We start from the raw sequence: 18455 nt of genomic DNA, 5'->3' as shown, positions 1-18455 counted from the left end.
TTACCTTTCAGTGGTTGTCATGCCCAACGGCAGTCCAGCACCAAAATGTCTGGCAATCCTCTTCTGAACAAGAGTACCAACAGCAACCCCAGACTTGTGTTTTGGCCTGGTTGGGCCTCATCAGTGAGGTGGAGCTGTGCCTGTCTAAGAACCGTGAGCAAGTGGTCCACGTCCGAATTACCCTAGTAACTTATTGTTAGAACCCAAAGCTACTTAATATACACACACAAGGGGAGTCCTGGGAGTCCCTGTCTGCCGACCTACATTGCAGGTGAGTATGAACCAGATTCACTGTCTTTTTCACAGAACAGAAATGTCCATTAAATATAAGTCTTTGGGCCTCATTCCGAGTATGGCGGTAAGGGATAGCGGCCACCGGTAACGAGACCGGTGGCGGTGATCCCTTACCGCGATACTCCGAGTTCCCTTTGCGCCCTCGCCCTTAACGCCTGCTTTGAGCAGGTGTTAAAGTCGAGGGCGCAAAGGGGCCTCCAAGCCAATAACGGTGACCGTAATGAACGGTCACCGTTATTTGCATCTTCCCCATTCCCATTGAGCCCTATGGGGGCTCATTTGGGAATGGGGAAGAGCCTTGGTGAATGGGGAATTACCGCCCCGCCAACCTTGGAATGGGGCGGTAATTCCGCCATCCACCAAGGCGCTGCCGGTCCGGGTACGGCGTCAACCAAGGCGTTAATAGCGCCATTGGTTAGCGCCGTACTCGGAATGAGGCCCTTTGTCTTGCCCAAGGTCAGTCCAGTACCGAAAGGTCTGGCAATTCTCTTCTGAACAAGAGTACCAAAAGCAACCCCAGACACGTGTTTCAGTCTTGTTGGGCCTCGTCAGTGAAGTGGAGCTGAGCCTCTCTAAGAACAGTGAGCATGGTGTCCGCATCTGGATTGCCCTAGTAACCTAGGGTTGCTGGGGTTGCTGTTGGTACTCTTGTTCAGTGAAGAATTGCCTAGCATTTCCTTTCTGGACGGCCCAGGGCAGGGCAAAGACTGAAGTTCTTTGGTTATTTCTTCTCTGTGAAATATAATGAGCTAAAGAATCTGGGTAAGGCTCTCATAACCGGGACTAATGTCGGGACAGAGAGACTATTTTTTGTACAATGTTATCCCACCACCTTCATTTGCCACCATAGAACATGCATATACACCACTATAATCCCTGGATCGATTGGCCACACCTATGTAAACCCATTCTGATAGACATGTGGTCCATTACATTGTCACTATTGAATCCAGGCATGAGAATGGCTGTTCAAAGATATTGACACACTTATAAGTCATGACTGTCATGTGATGTGCACCGCTCCAATCTAGATGTGTTCAAGTAGACAGGCTCACTCTGCATTGTTAAGACAATAGTCATTCTCATTATAACAGACTCTGCAGTGCACACAAGCTGCACCCCCGACCTTGTACTGAATGTATTGGCATCACTTCTGTTATTCCTACCCCAAAACATGGCTCACCCGTATGTCCTTCAAACCCCAGATGCCCTGTTATGACGTGACTGGGGCACACTCTAGTGTCTGAATTTCAGTGAATTATTTGCTTTAGTTGTGCATTGACTTGTAATTCAAATGGGATTACCGCTCCTTGGGTGTGGGCGGTAGTGCACTAAATCGTCTCCTTGCCCACTGCCATCACAAAACCTTATGCCATATTCTCATGAATTTGTCTTTTAAAGGGTGCATCCCTTCTTGCCCTTCCCACAGTAAACATTCCATGCTCTGCATCTGGATCTGTGCACTGCGGTTGCCTCTGACCTCGGCTTCTCACCTGGGGAATGGTAAAGGGGATTTATTTGTTGAACTCAGCAAAACTGAGCCACAGCTCCACATCAGGACCTGTGTTCTATTTTGTTCATTGTGCACTAGGCCTTAATATCCAATTTGGTGACACTTCTGCCATGTTAACACGCTGAACTCACTTCCACCACAGTACCTTTCTGACTCTATCCTCCACCTGTTTCAGCGCTTTTCCACTAATATCACTAAAGAACATAACTTCGGATACAATAACTAAACACAGGGCTCATAATGCTGCCCTACCTATAACCTCTGGCACCGCAACATTAATAAATGTGTTGGTCTGTCTGTGTTGCTATATGTGAGCATCAAATATGTGTCAAACCTAACTAACAATGCACAAAACTCATCTATTCGGATAGGTTTTTAACCTTTTTGCCTTGCTGGGAGGCTGTATGTCCATCCGCACATTCCCCCCTTTAAGTAATACTCCATTACCTAACCCTGCTGCCTCCCTCCTTCTATAGTCATTAACCATGGGTACTCACGCCCTAGACACATGACCAAACCACCCCTACGGGCATACTGTCCCGGGGTACCCGCCATAACGTAACATCCTCCATCTCCTGCTTAATCAATCCAGTGTTCCACATAGTTCTCTGGGTCTGGGGGGGTGTGGTCAAGATATCCGCGGGTCAAAGAGCCTGCTCTATTTTCACCATCCTTGGTTTTACAGCCCCGTCTCATCTATCAGCCTGCGGTATTTGTGCTTTGTGAGAGGAGGAGCTCTACCCGCTGTTTTGGACACCATCATCATTGCACTCTTCAGCATGGTCTTCGTACAACATCTCAGGATCATCTGGCATAAACAAAAAAGTATGGGGAGAAAAACCCATGAAAGGGCTCATGGGAACAAGTCATCAGCATTTACTCCTTGTTTTTCCATGGCAATCCTCAAAGTATGATGGGCCCCTATCGCATGAGTCAAAGACCCATTGTCTGCATCGTTTCAGGGAATATATGTGCTGCAAGATAGACATATTGGGCCTCATTACACGGTAGGCGGTAAGGGTTTACCGGTACCGGTATTTTACCGGTACCGGTAAACCCTTACCGCCTTACTACGAGGTCCCTTTGCGGGTTGGGGAATTTAACGCCTGCTTTTTGCAGGCGTTAAAAACCAACCCGCAAAGGGACCAGGGAGCTAATTACGGTGCCGTATTTGCGGTACCGTAATTAGCGCCTTCCCCATTCCCATAGAGCCCTATGGGGCAAACATGGGAATGGGGAAGGGCAAAGGGGGAAGGGGGAATTACCGCCCCACCAACCTTGGAATAGGGCGGTAATTCCCCTTTCCACCAAGGCGATGCCGGTATTTTACCGGCATGGACCAAGGTGCTAATAGCACCTTGGTCCACCGCCATCCGTGTAATGAGGCCCATTGTCTTGCACACCCCCTCAATAGCCGTGAGCAAATCCAGAACGTACCTGTTCTGGAGGGTCATAAGCATGGTGACCTGTAATTCAGTCTTTATAGAATGAAGACCCTGCTCTGTTTGGTTTGCCAACTGAAGCATCTCCCACCTAGTGATCTGCAGCTAGTTGGCATTGGCTGCAGTCTCCATACTTGGCAAAAGGAGGGAGGTGAAAAATGTCTCAGTTTTAGTAAATAATTTGTATTGATCTGTGATCGACCTTTAATTTATTGTAGGAGTCTTTAGCCAGATAATTCAATCTTGTCTGATGATGAAGCCTTAGTGAGCATGGACACGCTTGTCAGATTGGGCCTTATTAAGGAGTGTAAGGTGGTCAGGGAACATACGCCCCCCATGATGGCGTGAGGTGTGGGTAAGCGCATTGGCCACACACCCAGTAGACATCCTTTAATGCTGCTGTGCCTTCAAACAGGTCAGGGTTGAAAAAAAAATGTTTTAAATTAATTAACGTGTTGCACAACTGTACAAAAGGCACCTTTTGAACATTACTTAGCAACACAAAAAGCAACATCCACCCCATCCCTCCCTCAAGTCCCTGCAACAAAAGCACAAAGGTAATTCTCCAGTCGTTCTGCCCTGATGAAGACAGGTTAGGCAAGTGGCAGTCTCCCCCACGACAACTACAGTCACCAGCGCCACCCGCTCAATACACATCAAGAACTTCCAGAATAGATATTGTCTTGCCATTCATCCGTAGGGACTACAGCTCTTCCTCCCCTAGACCGTGACCAATTCCAGCTGTCTTTAGGGCAGTCGTTCACAATGCGATCAAGGCATCGCACCTGATCAATACGTTTCTGACCGTTTCTAGATAAGGATCTCCATACTAGCGGCAAAAACATTGGTTTCGCACAGTGTTAATCCATGCTCCAGTAATTTCAAAGGTTTTAACTGCATAAATGTTTAGCCTCAAGTAATCCCAGACCAAGGAATTGCCACAAACTGCTGGAGGTAGCCAGGTGGATTCTCTCTGGTCATGATATATTCAAGGAACTGGGTGCAGGTATTATCAGTTTGGAGTTCCATGGTTTGCAACTCACAGTGAGAAGCAATAACCTTCTTTTTCATCGCAGATTTGTAGCACTGATATTGATGCTTCAAAGGGTCGACCAGAACCATAGGGTGCCATCTAGCTGAGGCAGAGATGATATTAGCCAAATTGCTACGTGGCACATAAGGAGACTTGGTCCGTATAGCTTAAAAAATTAGATGATTTAAGCTGCCAATTGGGGCATTGGCCAGTTTCCAATGGGTATTAAGGGAATAAAGATGGACCATACTTCATTCAAGCTAAATCATTCCCACCGGTGTACGCCTCGGAAGTTGGAGCAGGTTCCTCAGCAGTATACCCTCTAGTTTAGATAGTTTGGCGATATTTTCAAAAGCTCACTTTCCACACTGTACCTGAAAATAGGCGGAGCTTTGCTGAATAAGATTCCGTCAAAATGCCCATGGAGTATCTCCCATTCTTGTAAGCCAGTTTCTTGAAGCGCCCCAATACCTGGGCACCTTTCAGCTTAAGATATTCCATGTGACGGAAACCAGATAAATTATGGTCAAGTAGAATGTCGAGGTATTTATGTTTGTGGACCACTTCTAATGGTCTCCCATCCGGACTCCATCCCGTTTGTTTAGTTTTACAATGACCGGGACTGAAGACCATAACCTTGGTTTTATTGTTATTAATAACCAAGAAGTTAGAATCAGAAAAGGTCTTCAGACAATTCAAGGCTGCCTGGGGACCAGCCGGAGTGACGTCCATCAGCATGATGTCGTCTGCGTACCCCATCGACAACAGTGGAGAGGTACCCACCTTCGGAGCAATCAAGATAGAGTTGCTCAGTGGCGTTGCCATGTCAGCTAAATACAGATTGAACAGGAGGGGTGCCAAGTTGTATCCCTGCTTTAGTCCCTGGTAAGTAGGAATCCAAATTGACATCCTCCCAGTTTGGCCCAACTGGATCTTGACTCAGGTGCCCTCATGGAGAGCGATTTTAAAAACAAATGTATTTATTTATTTGGATTTATAAAGCGCCAACGGCCCAGGGGCATTGTGGCGCTGTTACATGGATACTTGCTTGAGATACAGTTCATTTATACATTAAAAGGTAAATCTCAATTTCAGTGTACAGTCATATCTATCCTGAGATAGATTTACATGGTGGTTCAGTATACAGTAGAGCAAGGATATTGAGTTAGTGCACAGTGCACAGGTTTCCAGGTTACCAATTACAGTGGTATGTGTGTTACAGCATCCTCTAGATGCCAGAGTGGTAGAGGGCATGTATAGAGGTGGGGTGAGAACATCGTTAGGGCATTATTGGAAGAGTTGCATTTTGAGAGCCTTCCAGAAGGCAGAGATTGAGGGTTCTTTTCTGAGAGCAGGTGATAGGCGTCCCAACTCTTGGGTGCTTGCACTGTGAAACTGGACCCATCAGCTTTTTGTCTTTTGAAGGTTGGGAGCGAGAGTTTTTAGAGTTTTCGGTGCATTTGGGTTTGGTAGAGCTGTCTCTGTGGATGGTTTCTGAGAGGTATGGCGGGGCTGTTAGTGATAGGCATGTGTGCGTGATGGAGAGTGATTTGAAGAGGATGCGCTCCCTTACAGGGATCCAGTGAGCGTTCTGTCTTGCTTGGGATATGTGTTCTCTGTTTGGGATGCTGAGGGCTGCCCTCAGTGCGTTGTTTTGTGTAGTTTGAAGTTTTTTTATGTTTTTGATGGAGGTACCCACAAATAGGACGTTGCAGTAATCAAGCATTGCTCCTACGGTTGCTCTTGCAATGGCAAGGTAGATTTTGGGGGAGAGGTAGGGCTTGACAGCATTTATGACCTTGGTAGATAGTGCTGTGGAGGATGCGATTGCATTAACTTGGCAGGACATGGAGAGTGAGGCATCTAGGTAGACTCCTAGGGTTTTTGCCGCAGCTGCAGTGGTGATAGTTGCGTTGTCTACATTGAAGGAGGCGTATTTGCTATCAAGTTTGCTGAGGGCTTGTTTGGGACCTACTCGGAGTATTTCGGTCTTGTCTCCATTGAGACAGAGGCCATATACTGCCATCCAGGCATGGATGATTGCATAGATCTTGTTCATATGAGCCAGTGAGAGGGAGAAGGACCTGAGTGTTATCCGCATAGTTGGTGTAGGCTATGCTGGGATCTTCAAGATTGTTGAAGAGGGGGAGGTTGAACGTGTTTTAGAGGGTGGGTGATGTGCATGATCCCTGAGGAACTCTGCAGTGGATGGGAGTGGGGGATGCGCTGTCCTGATCGGAGAAGACTCTTATGAGTCTATCTTCGAGGAAGAACGTGACACTGGTGGTGGCTTGTTGGGAGAATTGTGCTGAGTTTTTGAGGTGGTTGCATAGTATCTTGTGGCCCACAAGGTTGTAAGCAGTGGGTAGTTCAAGGAACTGGAGTAGGGCAGGTTTTCCCTGGCCCATGGTTTGCTGTAGCTGCATTTTTAAGTCTAATAGGGCTGCCTCAGTCCCATGGCGTGGCCGGAAACCAGATTGTCTTTTGCCAAGGATGTTGGTGTTTTCCAGGTGTTGTTGTATCTGTAGGTACTCTGCTTTATCTAATATTTTTAGCAGGAAAGGGACGGTTGTTATCGGTCTGCAGTTGTTGGGTTGGTCTGGGTCAAGTGACGTTTTTTTCAGGAGCAGGCGTACCCAGGATTTCTTGAGGGAGGGCGGTACAACCCCTGATGATAGTGAGGTGTTGATGAAGGCCGTTAGGAATGGGGCTAGAGGTTCTGTGCATTTTTTGATCAGGGATGCCAGGCAGGTATCTCCCTTGCATGAGGAGGGTTTGATAGTTCTCATGAGTGCTGTGACTTCTGATTCGGTCACATCTCGGAAGGAGAATGGTTGGTATCCTTTTGTGTGATTGTTTTTTTGATTTTTGGCTTTGGGGGAGAGTTGGTTTTGGGAATTGCTTTGCAGTGGGTCTTTATTTTTTCTTGGAGAGTCTTTAGTTTGTTTAACGTGGTTGTTTGACCAAACTTGCACGTTTGGTGCAAACGTGGAGTTGCACCAAACTTTGTCTTTGACTGTTTCTTGGGTGTTAGTTGGGGGGATGCCAGCTTTTTGTAGATAGCGAACAGTTCCTAAGATTCCGATTTGGCGTTGTCTATTCTGGAGTTTATGAGGATGATTTGGCTGTGGTAATTTCTTTTTTGTACTGGGAGGCAAGCGTTTTGTAGGTCTCAAGTGAGGAGGGTGAGGGGAGCTCTTGAGAGAACCATGAGTTAGCATGTTTTTGTTTTTGTCTTTTTTAGGCAGAAGGAGAGCAATAGAGTTTATGGCTGAGGTTATAGTTTTTTTTGTAGAGGTCTGCTAGTTCCACTGGGTCCGAGGAGAAGGGTGGTTTAAGAGCTGGTGCAGCTTCTAGGATGGGGATGAGTCTTTCCTTCGTGAGTTGTCTGGAGGATCTAGCCAGGGCTGGCGGGCAGGGTTTAGTAGGTTGGGGTTTGATTCTTATGGGGATGTAGAAGTGTATTAGGTGGAGGTCAGTCCACGGGCATGGGGTGTTGGAGCTGATGTCAATGGAGCAGTTGTGGTCGGTTATCCAGTCAAGGGTGCAACCTTTGTTGTGGGTAGGATTGGTATCTCTTTGGGTGAAGCCCATGTCGAGGAGGGACTTAACAGGGCGTTGCTCTGCTTATCTTTGGGGTCATTTAGAGATTTTCAAGTTGTCTTCGACTAGCGGGCCAGGGGGCGGTATATAATGTGAAGAGTGATGGTATCATTGGGGGAGAGGGTTAGTTTGACTGTTAGTAAGTTGGTGTCTTCAACTATTGTGGAGCTGATTAGTCTGACAGCGATGGTGTCGCTAGTGATGAGTGCTACTCCACCAGCTTTGCTGGAGGTTCTATCCTTATGAAATAGGGAGTAACCAGGGGGAAGAGTAAGGTTGATGGAGGGGCCTGAGGCAGCATTGAGCCAGGTTTCAGTTAGTGCAAGGATGTCGAGGTCGAGGTTAGTGATTAGGTCATGGATTTCAGTGGAATGGGCTGGAAGGGAGCGTGTGTTGATCAAGGCGCAGTTAAGTTATGTGTGGGAGGGTTGGAGTGGGGGGAGTTTCTTGGTTTGGCCGTGTGTGGGGGTGTGAGGTGTGGTGGGGGTGTGGGTGGGCATGGGTGTGATGTGTTTGGACTTGGGAGTGGTAGTATGGATATGGCTGGTGCGTGTGCTGAGGAGCTGGTTTCTAAGTGTGGTTGGCCTGGGGCGTGAGGTAGGTTTGGTTGTGGGTGAGGTTTGATGTTATCCTGAAGAGCCTGTAACAAGTCTCCTTCACATGAGAGTACAGGTCCCGTGGATGGTACACAAGAGGAGCAGTAATGGTGTTGGTGGAAGAGGTAGCCAATTCTACAGATAGGATGTCAACATTTTCATAGAGAGCTGTATTCAGTTGTCTAATGTGCACTTAGTCTTTGGCTAAGAGTGCAATTGCACACCTCTGGACTTCAGTGTATCGCTTCTAAGGGTGGTGTAGCCTGGAGGGGTAGCATGTGCTAACACCAGGCCTGATGCAGCATGCAGCCAGGTTTCTGTTATTGCCAAGGCGTCCAAGTTGTTAGTTGACAGGATGTTGTGAATGTCTATGGCACGGGCAGGCAGCGATTGCGCATTGATTTATTATAGGTTAAGTGAGCAGCTAGGGGGTGGTGGAGAGGGATCTGGCTCTGCACTGTGTGTGACGTGGTTCACAGGGGCAGGGCTGGGTGGGGCTATGGAGATAAAGGTAGCTGCGTGGTCAGGGTCAGGCTCATTGCTAGTGGGGAGTAGACCTGAGTTAGTGGGCCTATTGGTTATGTTGGAGGTATTGTGTGTGCAAGGAGGCACTGTGTTGGTCAAGTGCTCTTTGACTATGTGCACACAAGTTTCAGTTTTGCGGGCGCATGCAACCTTATAAATCATACCTGCATCACTTAAAGGCATGTTAACTGTACTAATGGGCAGATGTGTTGCAGTTGGCAGCATACATCCATTATTAGAAATACAAACGTATTGTCATGTACCACAGAGCACATAAAAGATTTGTGTTTTTCGCAAATGTGACACATTGTAGAAGGCACTTATGGGATGTCAAATTGTCATAAACTAGCCAAGTCTATTGCAAGTGAATTAGTACCCACAGGTTTGATTATCTGTGGTAATGATTGCAGAACATTGTTTTTTTTAAAACTTTTTATTTTTCATGTTCCAAACAACCGCTTGAATTACACTGAACATATAGACAACTGGAACACATTATTTCAGCTCAGCCCCCGGAAACCCGTGGCCGAATCACTCAGAGCCCTCTCAGCTCTCACCCATTCGCGCAGCATCCTGCGCCAGTCTGCCAGCTTAGGTCCAACCTGCGCTTTCCAAGCCAAAGCTATGGCCCTTTGGGCCAACAGTAGCCCCAGCGCCTGCGCTTTGGCCACGACTATCCCACGCCTACCTTTCCCAAGAGGAAATAACCCCAGCAAACAATATTTAATTGTTAATTGAACACGTACAAAAGCAGTTCCGAACAGTTTCCCAAAATCCTTCCACCCACTCACATCTTAGCAACTCTCACTGGCATTACATATGCCTTTGCTCTACTATATTTTGTATCCATTGAAATGTAGGGTTCCAAGATACACGTTTGGAATGTTCAGGGACTTTAACCCATCCGCTATCCAAAACCTGCCCTTCCATATCATTCTCCCACGTAGCTCTGAGCTCAGCCACAGCATTGTCACCTTCCACCCTATTGGCCTCGTACAGTTCCGCGACACTCCTCCCCCATCCACCAGTTGCAGGAGTGTTGCATTCATCCCATGAGCACGAGGCTTCTCAGGGAACCCACCCCAGACTTCCCTCACACCCTCCCGCCATCAACGTTGCAAACTCCAAGAAATGTAGGCGGCACAAGAAGGATGAGCACCCCTAAAGTCAGCATGCGTGATTGCCCCATTTCCCACATGTGGATCATCCATGATCCCCCCAGCCCCCTCACCTCCCACTCCCTTCCAGCATCACAACTCTCCGCCTACTGCAACTAAGGGGTACAAACGGCATGAAGGGAATCATGTGCACCTTGCATGCCGTAGCCCTCCACCCAACCTGAATCATGTTTATTTTTTATTTTTTTTCATTTGTAAAGCACCTAAACCCTCGGGCACCAGGGCGCTGTTGCAGACCAGTTACATGTATAAACAAGCTTGATTCATAACAGGGGGTATAACAGTAATACATTGGGTAAAGACATTCAGTTAGGAGAGAGGGGTTCGGGACATTCCGGAATGGGTGCAGGCAGGGGGACATCCTAGTCGGCGATAGTTTAGGCAAAGAGCCAGGTTTTCAAGGTTTTTCGGAAGCACCAGTATGAGTTCTCTGCTCTTAGGTCTGTTGGTAGGGAGTTCCAGTGGTTATCTGTGACTGTGGGGAAGCTTATCCCCACTCCTTGGCCTCTTTCACCATTGGTATGGCTCGTTTGTGGGCATGGATGGATCTTATTGGTCTGTTGAATTTGGTTCTTTCAATTTTGACGATAATCTGTTCTTTAATCGGGAGACTGTGAGCCTTTTTTTGTGGCGGCTGTTTATGGGATGTTCAGTGCTGCTCTGAGGGCATTATTCGGTATTACTTGCAGTTTATTCAAGCTCCTTTTGGATGTGCCTGTAAATTGGATGTTGCAGCAGTTCAATCTCGCCACCCTGATTGCTCTGGCAATGGTCATGCAGCTATCCGTGGTGAGGAATTGTCTTGCTGCGTTGATTAGTTTAGCTTTATAGGCTGCTGATCAGGCAATAGCACTGATTTGTCTATTGAGGGATAAGGATGTGTCTAGGTAAACGCCTAGGGTTTTTATTGCATCGGAGAAGGGGCTCTGGATTCCATCTATCAGAAAGGATGTGAATTGCAGGCTTAGTTTCTTCAGCATTACCAGCAGGAATCTCAGTCTTGTCGTTGTTTAGACACAAGTAGTTAGTTGCCATCCAAGACTGCATTGTCAAATATACTCTGTTGAGCATTAATGAGTCTGTGTCATACGAGACGGTCAGGGGAGAAGGACTTGGGTAGCATAGGGTAGTTTGTGTAGGATATGCTGAGGTCAACCAGGAAGTCAAATAAGGGTTTGGTTTATATGTTATAAAGGAATGGGGAACCACATGATCCTTGGGGAACACCACCTGGGATGGGGATGGGCGAGGCGCTGTCTGTGTCAGAGAAAACTCTCATGGTCCTTCCTTCTAGGAAGAATGCGATCCAGAGCCAGTCTTCCTTGTAGAAGTTGGCTGCAGTTGTGAGGTGATGGCATATAGAGTTGTGTGGTCTGCTAGGTCGAACGAGGCCGACATGTCTACTAGTAGGTCTACTAGTAGGAGGAGGAGTGCTGGTTTGCCCACATCATGGAAGGCATCCATTTGGATCTTAAGGTCGAGTAGTGTGGTTATGGTGCCATGGCCAGGACAGACACCTGAGTGTTGCATCCCTAGGATGTGATTGGATTCTAAGTAATTTAGCAGGAAGAGTGCTGTGGTGATGGGGCGGTAGTTGTAGGGCAGTGTTGTGTCTAATGAGGGTTTATTCCGCAGTGGGTGGACCCATGATTCTTCTCTTGGGACAAGATTTGTGGCAAATAAGGCATTGATGAATGATGTGATGAAGGGGACTAGGGCTGCTGAACAGTCTTTTATGGTGGATGCTGGGCAGATGTTTCCCTTTTTTGGTTGGCTTCAGGTTTTTGAGAATGTTGGCTGTTTCCAGCTCTGTGACTTCTAAAGCAAAAGGTGGGTGTGGTGTGAGAAGTGGTGATGGGGGTATGCACAGGTGTGTTGAGTCCCCCAACCTCCCACTCTCACCTCCCCAACAGTTCCAGTAATCAGTGTGGCTCAGTTTATATCCTTATCCAGCTTTAGATGAAATCCTGATGCGGCTAGACAAACCTGTCCACCGTGTGCTGCAAGACTCACGCCCCAATGCCCCCTTTACTGCCGGCAACTGTGAGGTGGTTAAAGTGATTCTCGGTATCTTCCCCTTCAACAGAAGCCTAGTGAGAGTACTATGCAGTGAATGGAACCAGACAGAACTGTCCCAAAACTATTGGCATCACCTGAAAAGCATACATCAGTCTTTGCCAAGGCCATACACCCTATCAAGGAAATGGGAAACCTAGTCTAGAAACCTGTGAGGTTCTGGACTGTCACAAGAAGCAACCCCAGGTTCTGGCCCTACACCCAGTCCAAATCCACACTCACCTATATCCCTAGGTACTTGAAACCTATAGTCGACATCTCCATCCCAAAGTGGGCCAATTCCCCACTAGTATCAATCTGCAAAGCATAAACAGCCGACTTGGACTTATTGACAACCAGTCCTGAGAATTTGCCAAACTCTTTGATCGTTGCCATAGCACGACCTAGGTTTGCCTGTGGGTTCTGAATATACAGGAGCACATTGTCAGCATAGGTGGATATACAATGCATGGCCCCCCCTAGTAGTAGCCCCGTATGCACAAACCGGAGCCTATACATCCTCCCTAGTGACTCAATAACCAGTGAAAATATCAATGGGAACAGGGGGAACCCTTGTTGCATTCCCCTTCCCATCATCCAAGAAAAATTAGACCTGCCTGTGCACCTGAATCTTTGATGAGAAGCCTAGATATACCAGCTTCACCCATTCAAGAAAGCAGCCCCCCAGGCCCAATTTCCTCAGCATTAACCATTGAAACTCTGAAGAGTTGAAAGGCTTGATGAGTCCAAACTAATTCCCACCATCTTCTCGTCCATGCCTCTGTGCTATCCAATATCAACAGAAGCCACCTTAAGTAATTCATTGTGGACCTCCCTGGGGTGAATCCAGTTTGGTCAGGGTGAACCAATGACTGCGTGAGTGGAGACAGACAGCCCGCCAAAATCTTACACATCATTGTAACGTCCACATTTATAATGACAAGGGATGATATGATTCACTCTTGGCTTGGCTTCCTTTGCTACTACCAGTGACTCCAACCTGGATTCTGGAATTCCTCCCAATGTGTCGGCCTATAGAAATACCTCAAGCACCTTCAGCACCAGATATCACTGTAGCCCTTACATACTTCCACCGGTATCCCATCTATCCCAAGCACCTTCCCCCTCTGTCCCAGTCACCTGCTACACATCACTGCCCCTCCCCCTCATAAGTTCTCTTTGTTGAGCAGTTAGTTTCAGTAAATTAGCTTCCCTTGTTAAACGGGAAATCATACCGTGCATCCTGTTGATTTAAATGGCCTAAGCCTAGTCGCTCTATGAAGAAAACGGCGTTGCAAAGTTTTGATTTTAGATCGACTTTGCCACCATTTTAGAATCATCCGAAAGTTTGATTTCTGTTTGTGTGATTCTCTGTTATAAAATGGTGGACTGTGTTTCTAACTTGCAAACAAGCCTTCCCGACCTTTGAGTTCTGTTAATGGTTAGACTGTCCAAGGGCCAACTGTTTAGACTAGGTAATGAGACCTTGTACTGAGTATGACTTGTCCTAGGATTGTCTGCGCTAACAAGCCTCATCCATGAATACACATCAATGACAATGTTATGTAAATGTCGATGAAGGGATATGTACTAAGGCTCACTGCTGAATCCAAGAACACACTTCGCGATTGTAACTTGAGGGAAATACAAACTCATGTAATCCGTGTGCATATTATTGCATGAGCTGTATGTGAACTCGGCACAAACTCTAGACCGCAGATTATTAACATGCAGATGGGCTGGACAATATTGTAAGAAATGTATATAAACCCAAATGTTTAGATGTCCAGCACTCTCCCTCCTCACTCTGATGGGCTGGTACTCATTGCGGGGTGTCGAGAGCCAGATAGCTATCTGTATAAGATCTGTGTTTCTTTGTAACTGTGCAGTATTAAAGATCTGTGAATCTTTATAGCCTGTGTTTGGTGTATTTCCTTTTGTGGTACTCAGCCTCGATATTTCCTTGCTTTTACACACTCAGCCATTGGGTTGCCTGATGGCCATCAAATTCTCCCCTCTCCTAATATATATATAGGGGCATAAAAGCCATGGGAATCCACAGATATCCTTAATTGTCCGCTACCATCAGCCGATCCAGTCCTGTACACCCTTTTATCATCTCTGAACCGTTCCTTCCCAACCAAACAGTCCAGCATCCTACCTGCTTTGTCACCCTCAGAGTGCTGGGCTCACCCCCACCACATTGGCTCAGCTCCTGTCCAAGGACCACCAGCTCTGTCTCTGCAGAATCTAGGGCACTGTCGGAACCTCTACGGCAAACCGCCTGCTGCCTTCCTTCCAGTGCCTCCCAGGTCACCTCATGCTCTTATGCTCAGACTCTGCCACCATCCGCTCTGCATTTTTAACAGTCCACTCCAGGTCTCCCGCAATAGCAGGCCACCGAGAACCAGCCCCATTTGCCTTGCCCCACTCACGCAGATGAATTACTCCACTTGCTCAGCAGTCATTCAGCGGGCTGTAGTGCCATTCGTATCTTGTGTATGGCCAGCATTCCACTGGATATTCAGGTTGATCTCCCCATACGCATGGAGCTCAGAGATCCACTGCCATCTTGGTTGGGCTCTCTGCAATCTTATGCTTAAAAGTAAAGTTCATGTTTATTGGACTATTATCAGCTAACCATTTAATTATTAACATGTGTAATTATGAGGAGAAACTGAAATTGAATACCTAGTTGAATTATTTAGTAGTAATTGTAAATATGTAAAGAGCATCTGTGGCCTAACAAGGGTAAATGATCTTGAAAAGTGTTGGGATGGTTGAGAGATCCCTTTTAGGAAATGTGATGTTTTGTGCTAATGTAATAGAACCTTGAATATGTATTTAGATGTATCTTATTGAGTAAAACAAGAATGACGACTGTGTTGCAGGTGACAGGGAGAGGCTTGTATCAGGAAATACACCACATCAAGTAGCATCCACTAATTCTAATGTCCCTTTCAACTCTGGCACTTGCTCTCAAAAATATGAAGTGTATTATTCTGTCTTCTTGATCAATAATACAAATATAATGTATGGTTTTCAACTGCCTAATGTCCCATGTCAGTAAATCATATGTCAATGTTTTCAGATGCACTTGAATGCCTAAAATGCACACATGACAAATGGAGCAGTGAGAAGCGGAATCGATGCATGCCAAAAAGGATTGAGTACCTATCGTACGACGAGCCCCTGGGCCTAACGCTTGCCGCCTCTTCTGCCATGCTGACCATCCTCACTGCTTCTGTTCTACTCATCTTCATCAAATTCCACTACACTCCCATTGTCAAAGCCAACAACCGCAATCTCAGCTACCTCCTCCTCGCTGCACTAATGTCCTGCTTCCTCTGCTCCTTCATCTTCATCGGCCAACCCAGCAAGATCACCTGCATGCTCCGGCAGACTGTCTTTGCTGTGGTGTTTTCCATAAGTGTCTCTTCTATACTGGCAAAAACTATATGCGTCGTCATTGCTTTCACAGTAACACACCCGAATAGCTCTGCAAAGAAGTGGTTGGGATCCAAGACGCTACACTGCTTTGTCTTTGTCTGTTCTCTAGCACAAATCATTGTTTGTTTTATTTGGTTAGTGAAATCGCCTCCCTTCCCAGAGATGAACATGACGTCTTACAATGATAAGATAATCATTGAGTGTAATGAAGGAGCCGCCATCTTCTTCTACTGCATGCTGGGATACATGGGCCTACTCGCCACCGTCAGCTTCATCGTGGCGTTTCTCTCCAGGAATCTCCCTGGAAGCTTCAACGAGGCCAAGCTGATCACCTTCAGTATGCTGGTGTTTGTCAGTGTGTGGATCTCCTTCATCCCCGCGTACCTGAGCACGCGCGGGAAGTACATGGTGGCCGTGGAGGTGTTTGCCATCCTGTGCTCCAGCGCTGGGCTGCTCGGCTGCATATTCCTTCCCAAGTGTTATGTTATACTGATGAGACCAGAGAAAAACATTAAAGAGTATCTAGTCCGAAAAGCACATTTTTCAAGTATAAAAAACAAATAAGCAAAACATTGAGGGGATTTTTTTATAGTAAACGTTAGTTCCAGAAAGAGATGTTTCATTAAGAGTCTAATTTACTTCTTTCAAACACATTAACTAGAAACGAACATATGATGACAGTGAGTCACACTAAGGCTGACACTTTTGTCATAAATGTTTAACTAGATTTTAAAACTGCACTACAAAATATTTTTAAAATGCCAAGCTTCCTGAATATGAGGTTGGAATCTAGAGAGAGAAGAGAGAGATAGAGAGAGAGAGAGAGAAAGAGAGAAGAGAGAGAGAGGGAGAGAGCGCGTGAGAGAGAGAGGGAGGGAGAGTGTGGGGAAGCCCCTCAACACTCACACCAGAAATAATACATCGCACTAGGGAGAAAGGCCCAGCACACCTCTTGCAAGGATAAGAAGTCTTTAATTCCCAAAAAATAGAAGTGTGCCAGCAATAAGCTGTGCTGCCACGAAGGTTCTCGCAAAATCGTCACGAGCAACACCTTAAAAAGGCATAGGGGATGCCAGGCCATTGCACCAGCCTCTTCAGTCCATCTTCTTGCACGTGGGCACTTCGGGCATTCCTCAGCGGCCGTGAAGCTGCAACTAATCATTATGCAAAAGGAAAACAATGCACTCTATATCGTTATCTAATGGCGCACCTGGTACTGCAGACAGGGGCCCAGAGGTGGCGTCAAGGTCACTATTATTCACAGGCTTCACACAATCCCAGGAACGGCATTGCCCTTCCAAGGTTCCCCCCTCGTTTTAAGTCTGTTCTTTGCCCCTCCCTGCACCTCGCGGCAGAAATCATTTGACCCAAACGTGAAGGCATCAAAGCCCTGCTTTCTGATCTTTCCTGATCGATTGGGCATCTAAACGTTTTTCGGTCAGTAGTCCGGGGCGGGTTGGTACCTTGGAATTCAGAGGTCTTTGGACGAGAGCATTTGGATGCTATATCTTAGAGCTGGGGCTGGTGGGGGTCGGAGACTCGTGCCATCCTCCTTGTGGGATTGTATCTTGCAAAGAGCTCTCAGCCCCATTCCCATGACCTTGCAGGGTGCATTCCTTCTAAGACGTGAACGCTGGCAACCTAAAAACAATAGAGGTTGTATGATCCTCTGCGGCTCTGGCCTTTCTGATCAGTGCCCAGGATGAACTCCACTTCTACATGGAACTGCTTATTTCTCGTGTTTGCGGCCTAGATCTGTGATGCCTCCTGCTGTGCCGCGGTAGGCCTCAATTTCAATATGGCTGCAGGATTTATAAAATGGTGCTTAGCTTTTCGCTCTACATCTAAAAGCATGCACTAACCTTCCCATACTCCCCCTCGGCGGCTCCATAACATTTCAGGCCTCTGTCTCATTCTGAATCCGTTGGGGGGGTGGGACAATCGTCCCCCCTTCCCAACAAGAGATAGAGAGAGAGAGAGTGAGAAAGAAGAGACACTAAGGGAGAACATGATAGTGAGGTGCAGGGTGTGCAGTGTGGAGACAGATTAATCAAGCAAAAAGCAAGAAGAAAGAACGTGTGTGGTAAATCGCTGCCATCACATGAGATTCATATTTGCCTTCGCATGTATTTGTGCCGATGTATGTGCACTAGTTTATAGTGGACTCCTGGACCATGGCCCACTGCAGTCTTCTTTTGGTAAGTGTGAAGTACAAAAACATATCCAACACTGAGTGCATGTGTGGTGGGTTCCTGGTGGGTTGTAGCCGGGTCTGTGACTCAGTGGACTAGTGCTTCCACTGCAGAGCCTGTGTTTGACCTCCTGTTCACAGGTCGCGACTCCTGACATGTCCACTCAATGTGGAGGGAAAATCTGTATCAGAAACTCATTTGATAAAAGTAAGTCCATTGCCTAGAAATTACTATGTTTGAAAGAGCACTAACCTCAATACCTCTGCGTCTTCTATGAGGATTATCATTTCAAATGCCAGATTCACACAAACTCCATTTGGTAGCTCTCAAGACGCAACACATCACATCTCGCAAAGGGCACTGTAGTAGCTATTATAAATATAAAAGCATACATTAACTCTTATTACCGTTTTTATTCTTCATGCTGCTTTCTATTCACCTCCTTAAAGATACACATTAGTTAAGCAACTCATAACATATATACTGCACTACTCTTAGTCCCCAATGGGCCCAGAGGAAATGGCACCTCTGCGGGGTTGGTCATATGTGGCGTCCTGTATGCTTCTCACGTGCA

At 46.8% G+C, this 18455-nt stretch overlaps 1 protein-coding gene across 1 annotated transcript in view; it reads left to right on the top strand.

Moving 5' to 3' along the window:
* LOC138528213 (extracellular calcium-sensing receptor-like) overlaps positions 1–16253 on the top strand; it is a 110375-nt gene extending 94122 nt beyond the window's left edge. The window contains exon 7 of the mRNA XM_069639668.1: positions 15331–16253. Within this exon, the coding sequence (XP_069495769.1) occupies positions 15331–16253 (923 nt within the window). The remainder of the gene's footprint in view (positions 1–15330) is intronic.
* Positions 16254–18455: the final 2202 nt, after the last annotated feature.

Source organism: Ambystoma mexicanum, chromosome 7q, assembly GCF_040938575.1.
Source record: "Ambystoma mexicanum isolate Mex_15411 chromosome 7q, UKY_AmexF1_1, whole genome shotgun sequence".
NCBI lineage: Eukaryota > Metazoa > Chordata > Amphibia > Caudata > Ambystomatidae > Ambystoma > Ambystoma mexicanum.
The sequence above is the reverse complement of the archived record's forward strand: the minus strand, read 5'-3'. Positions and strand labels throughout refer to the sequence as shown.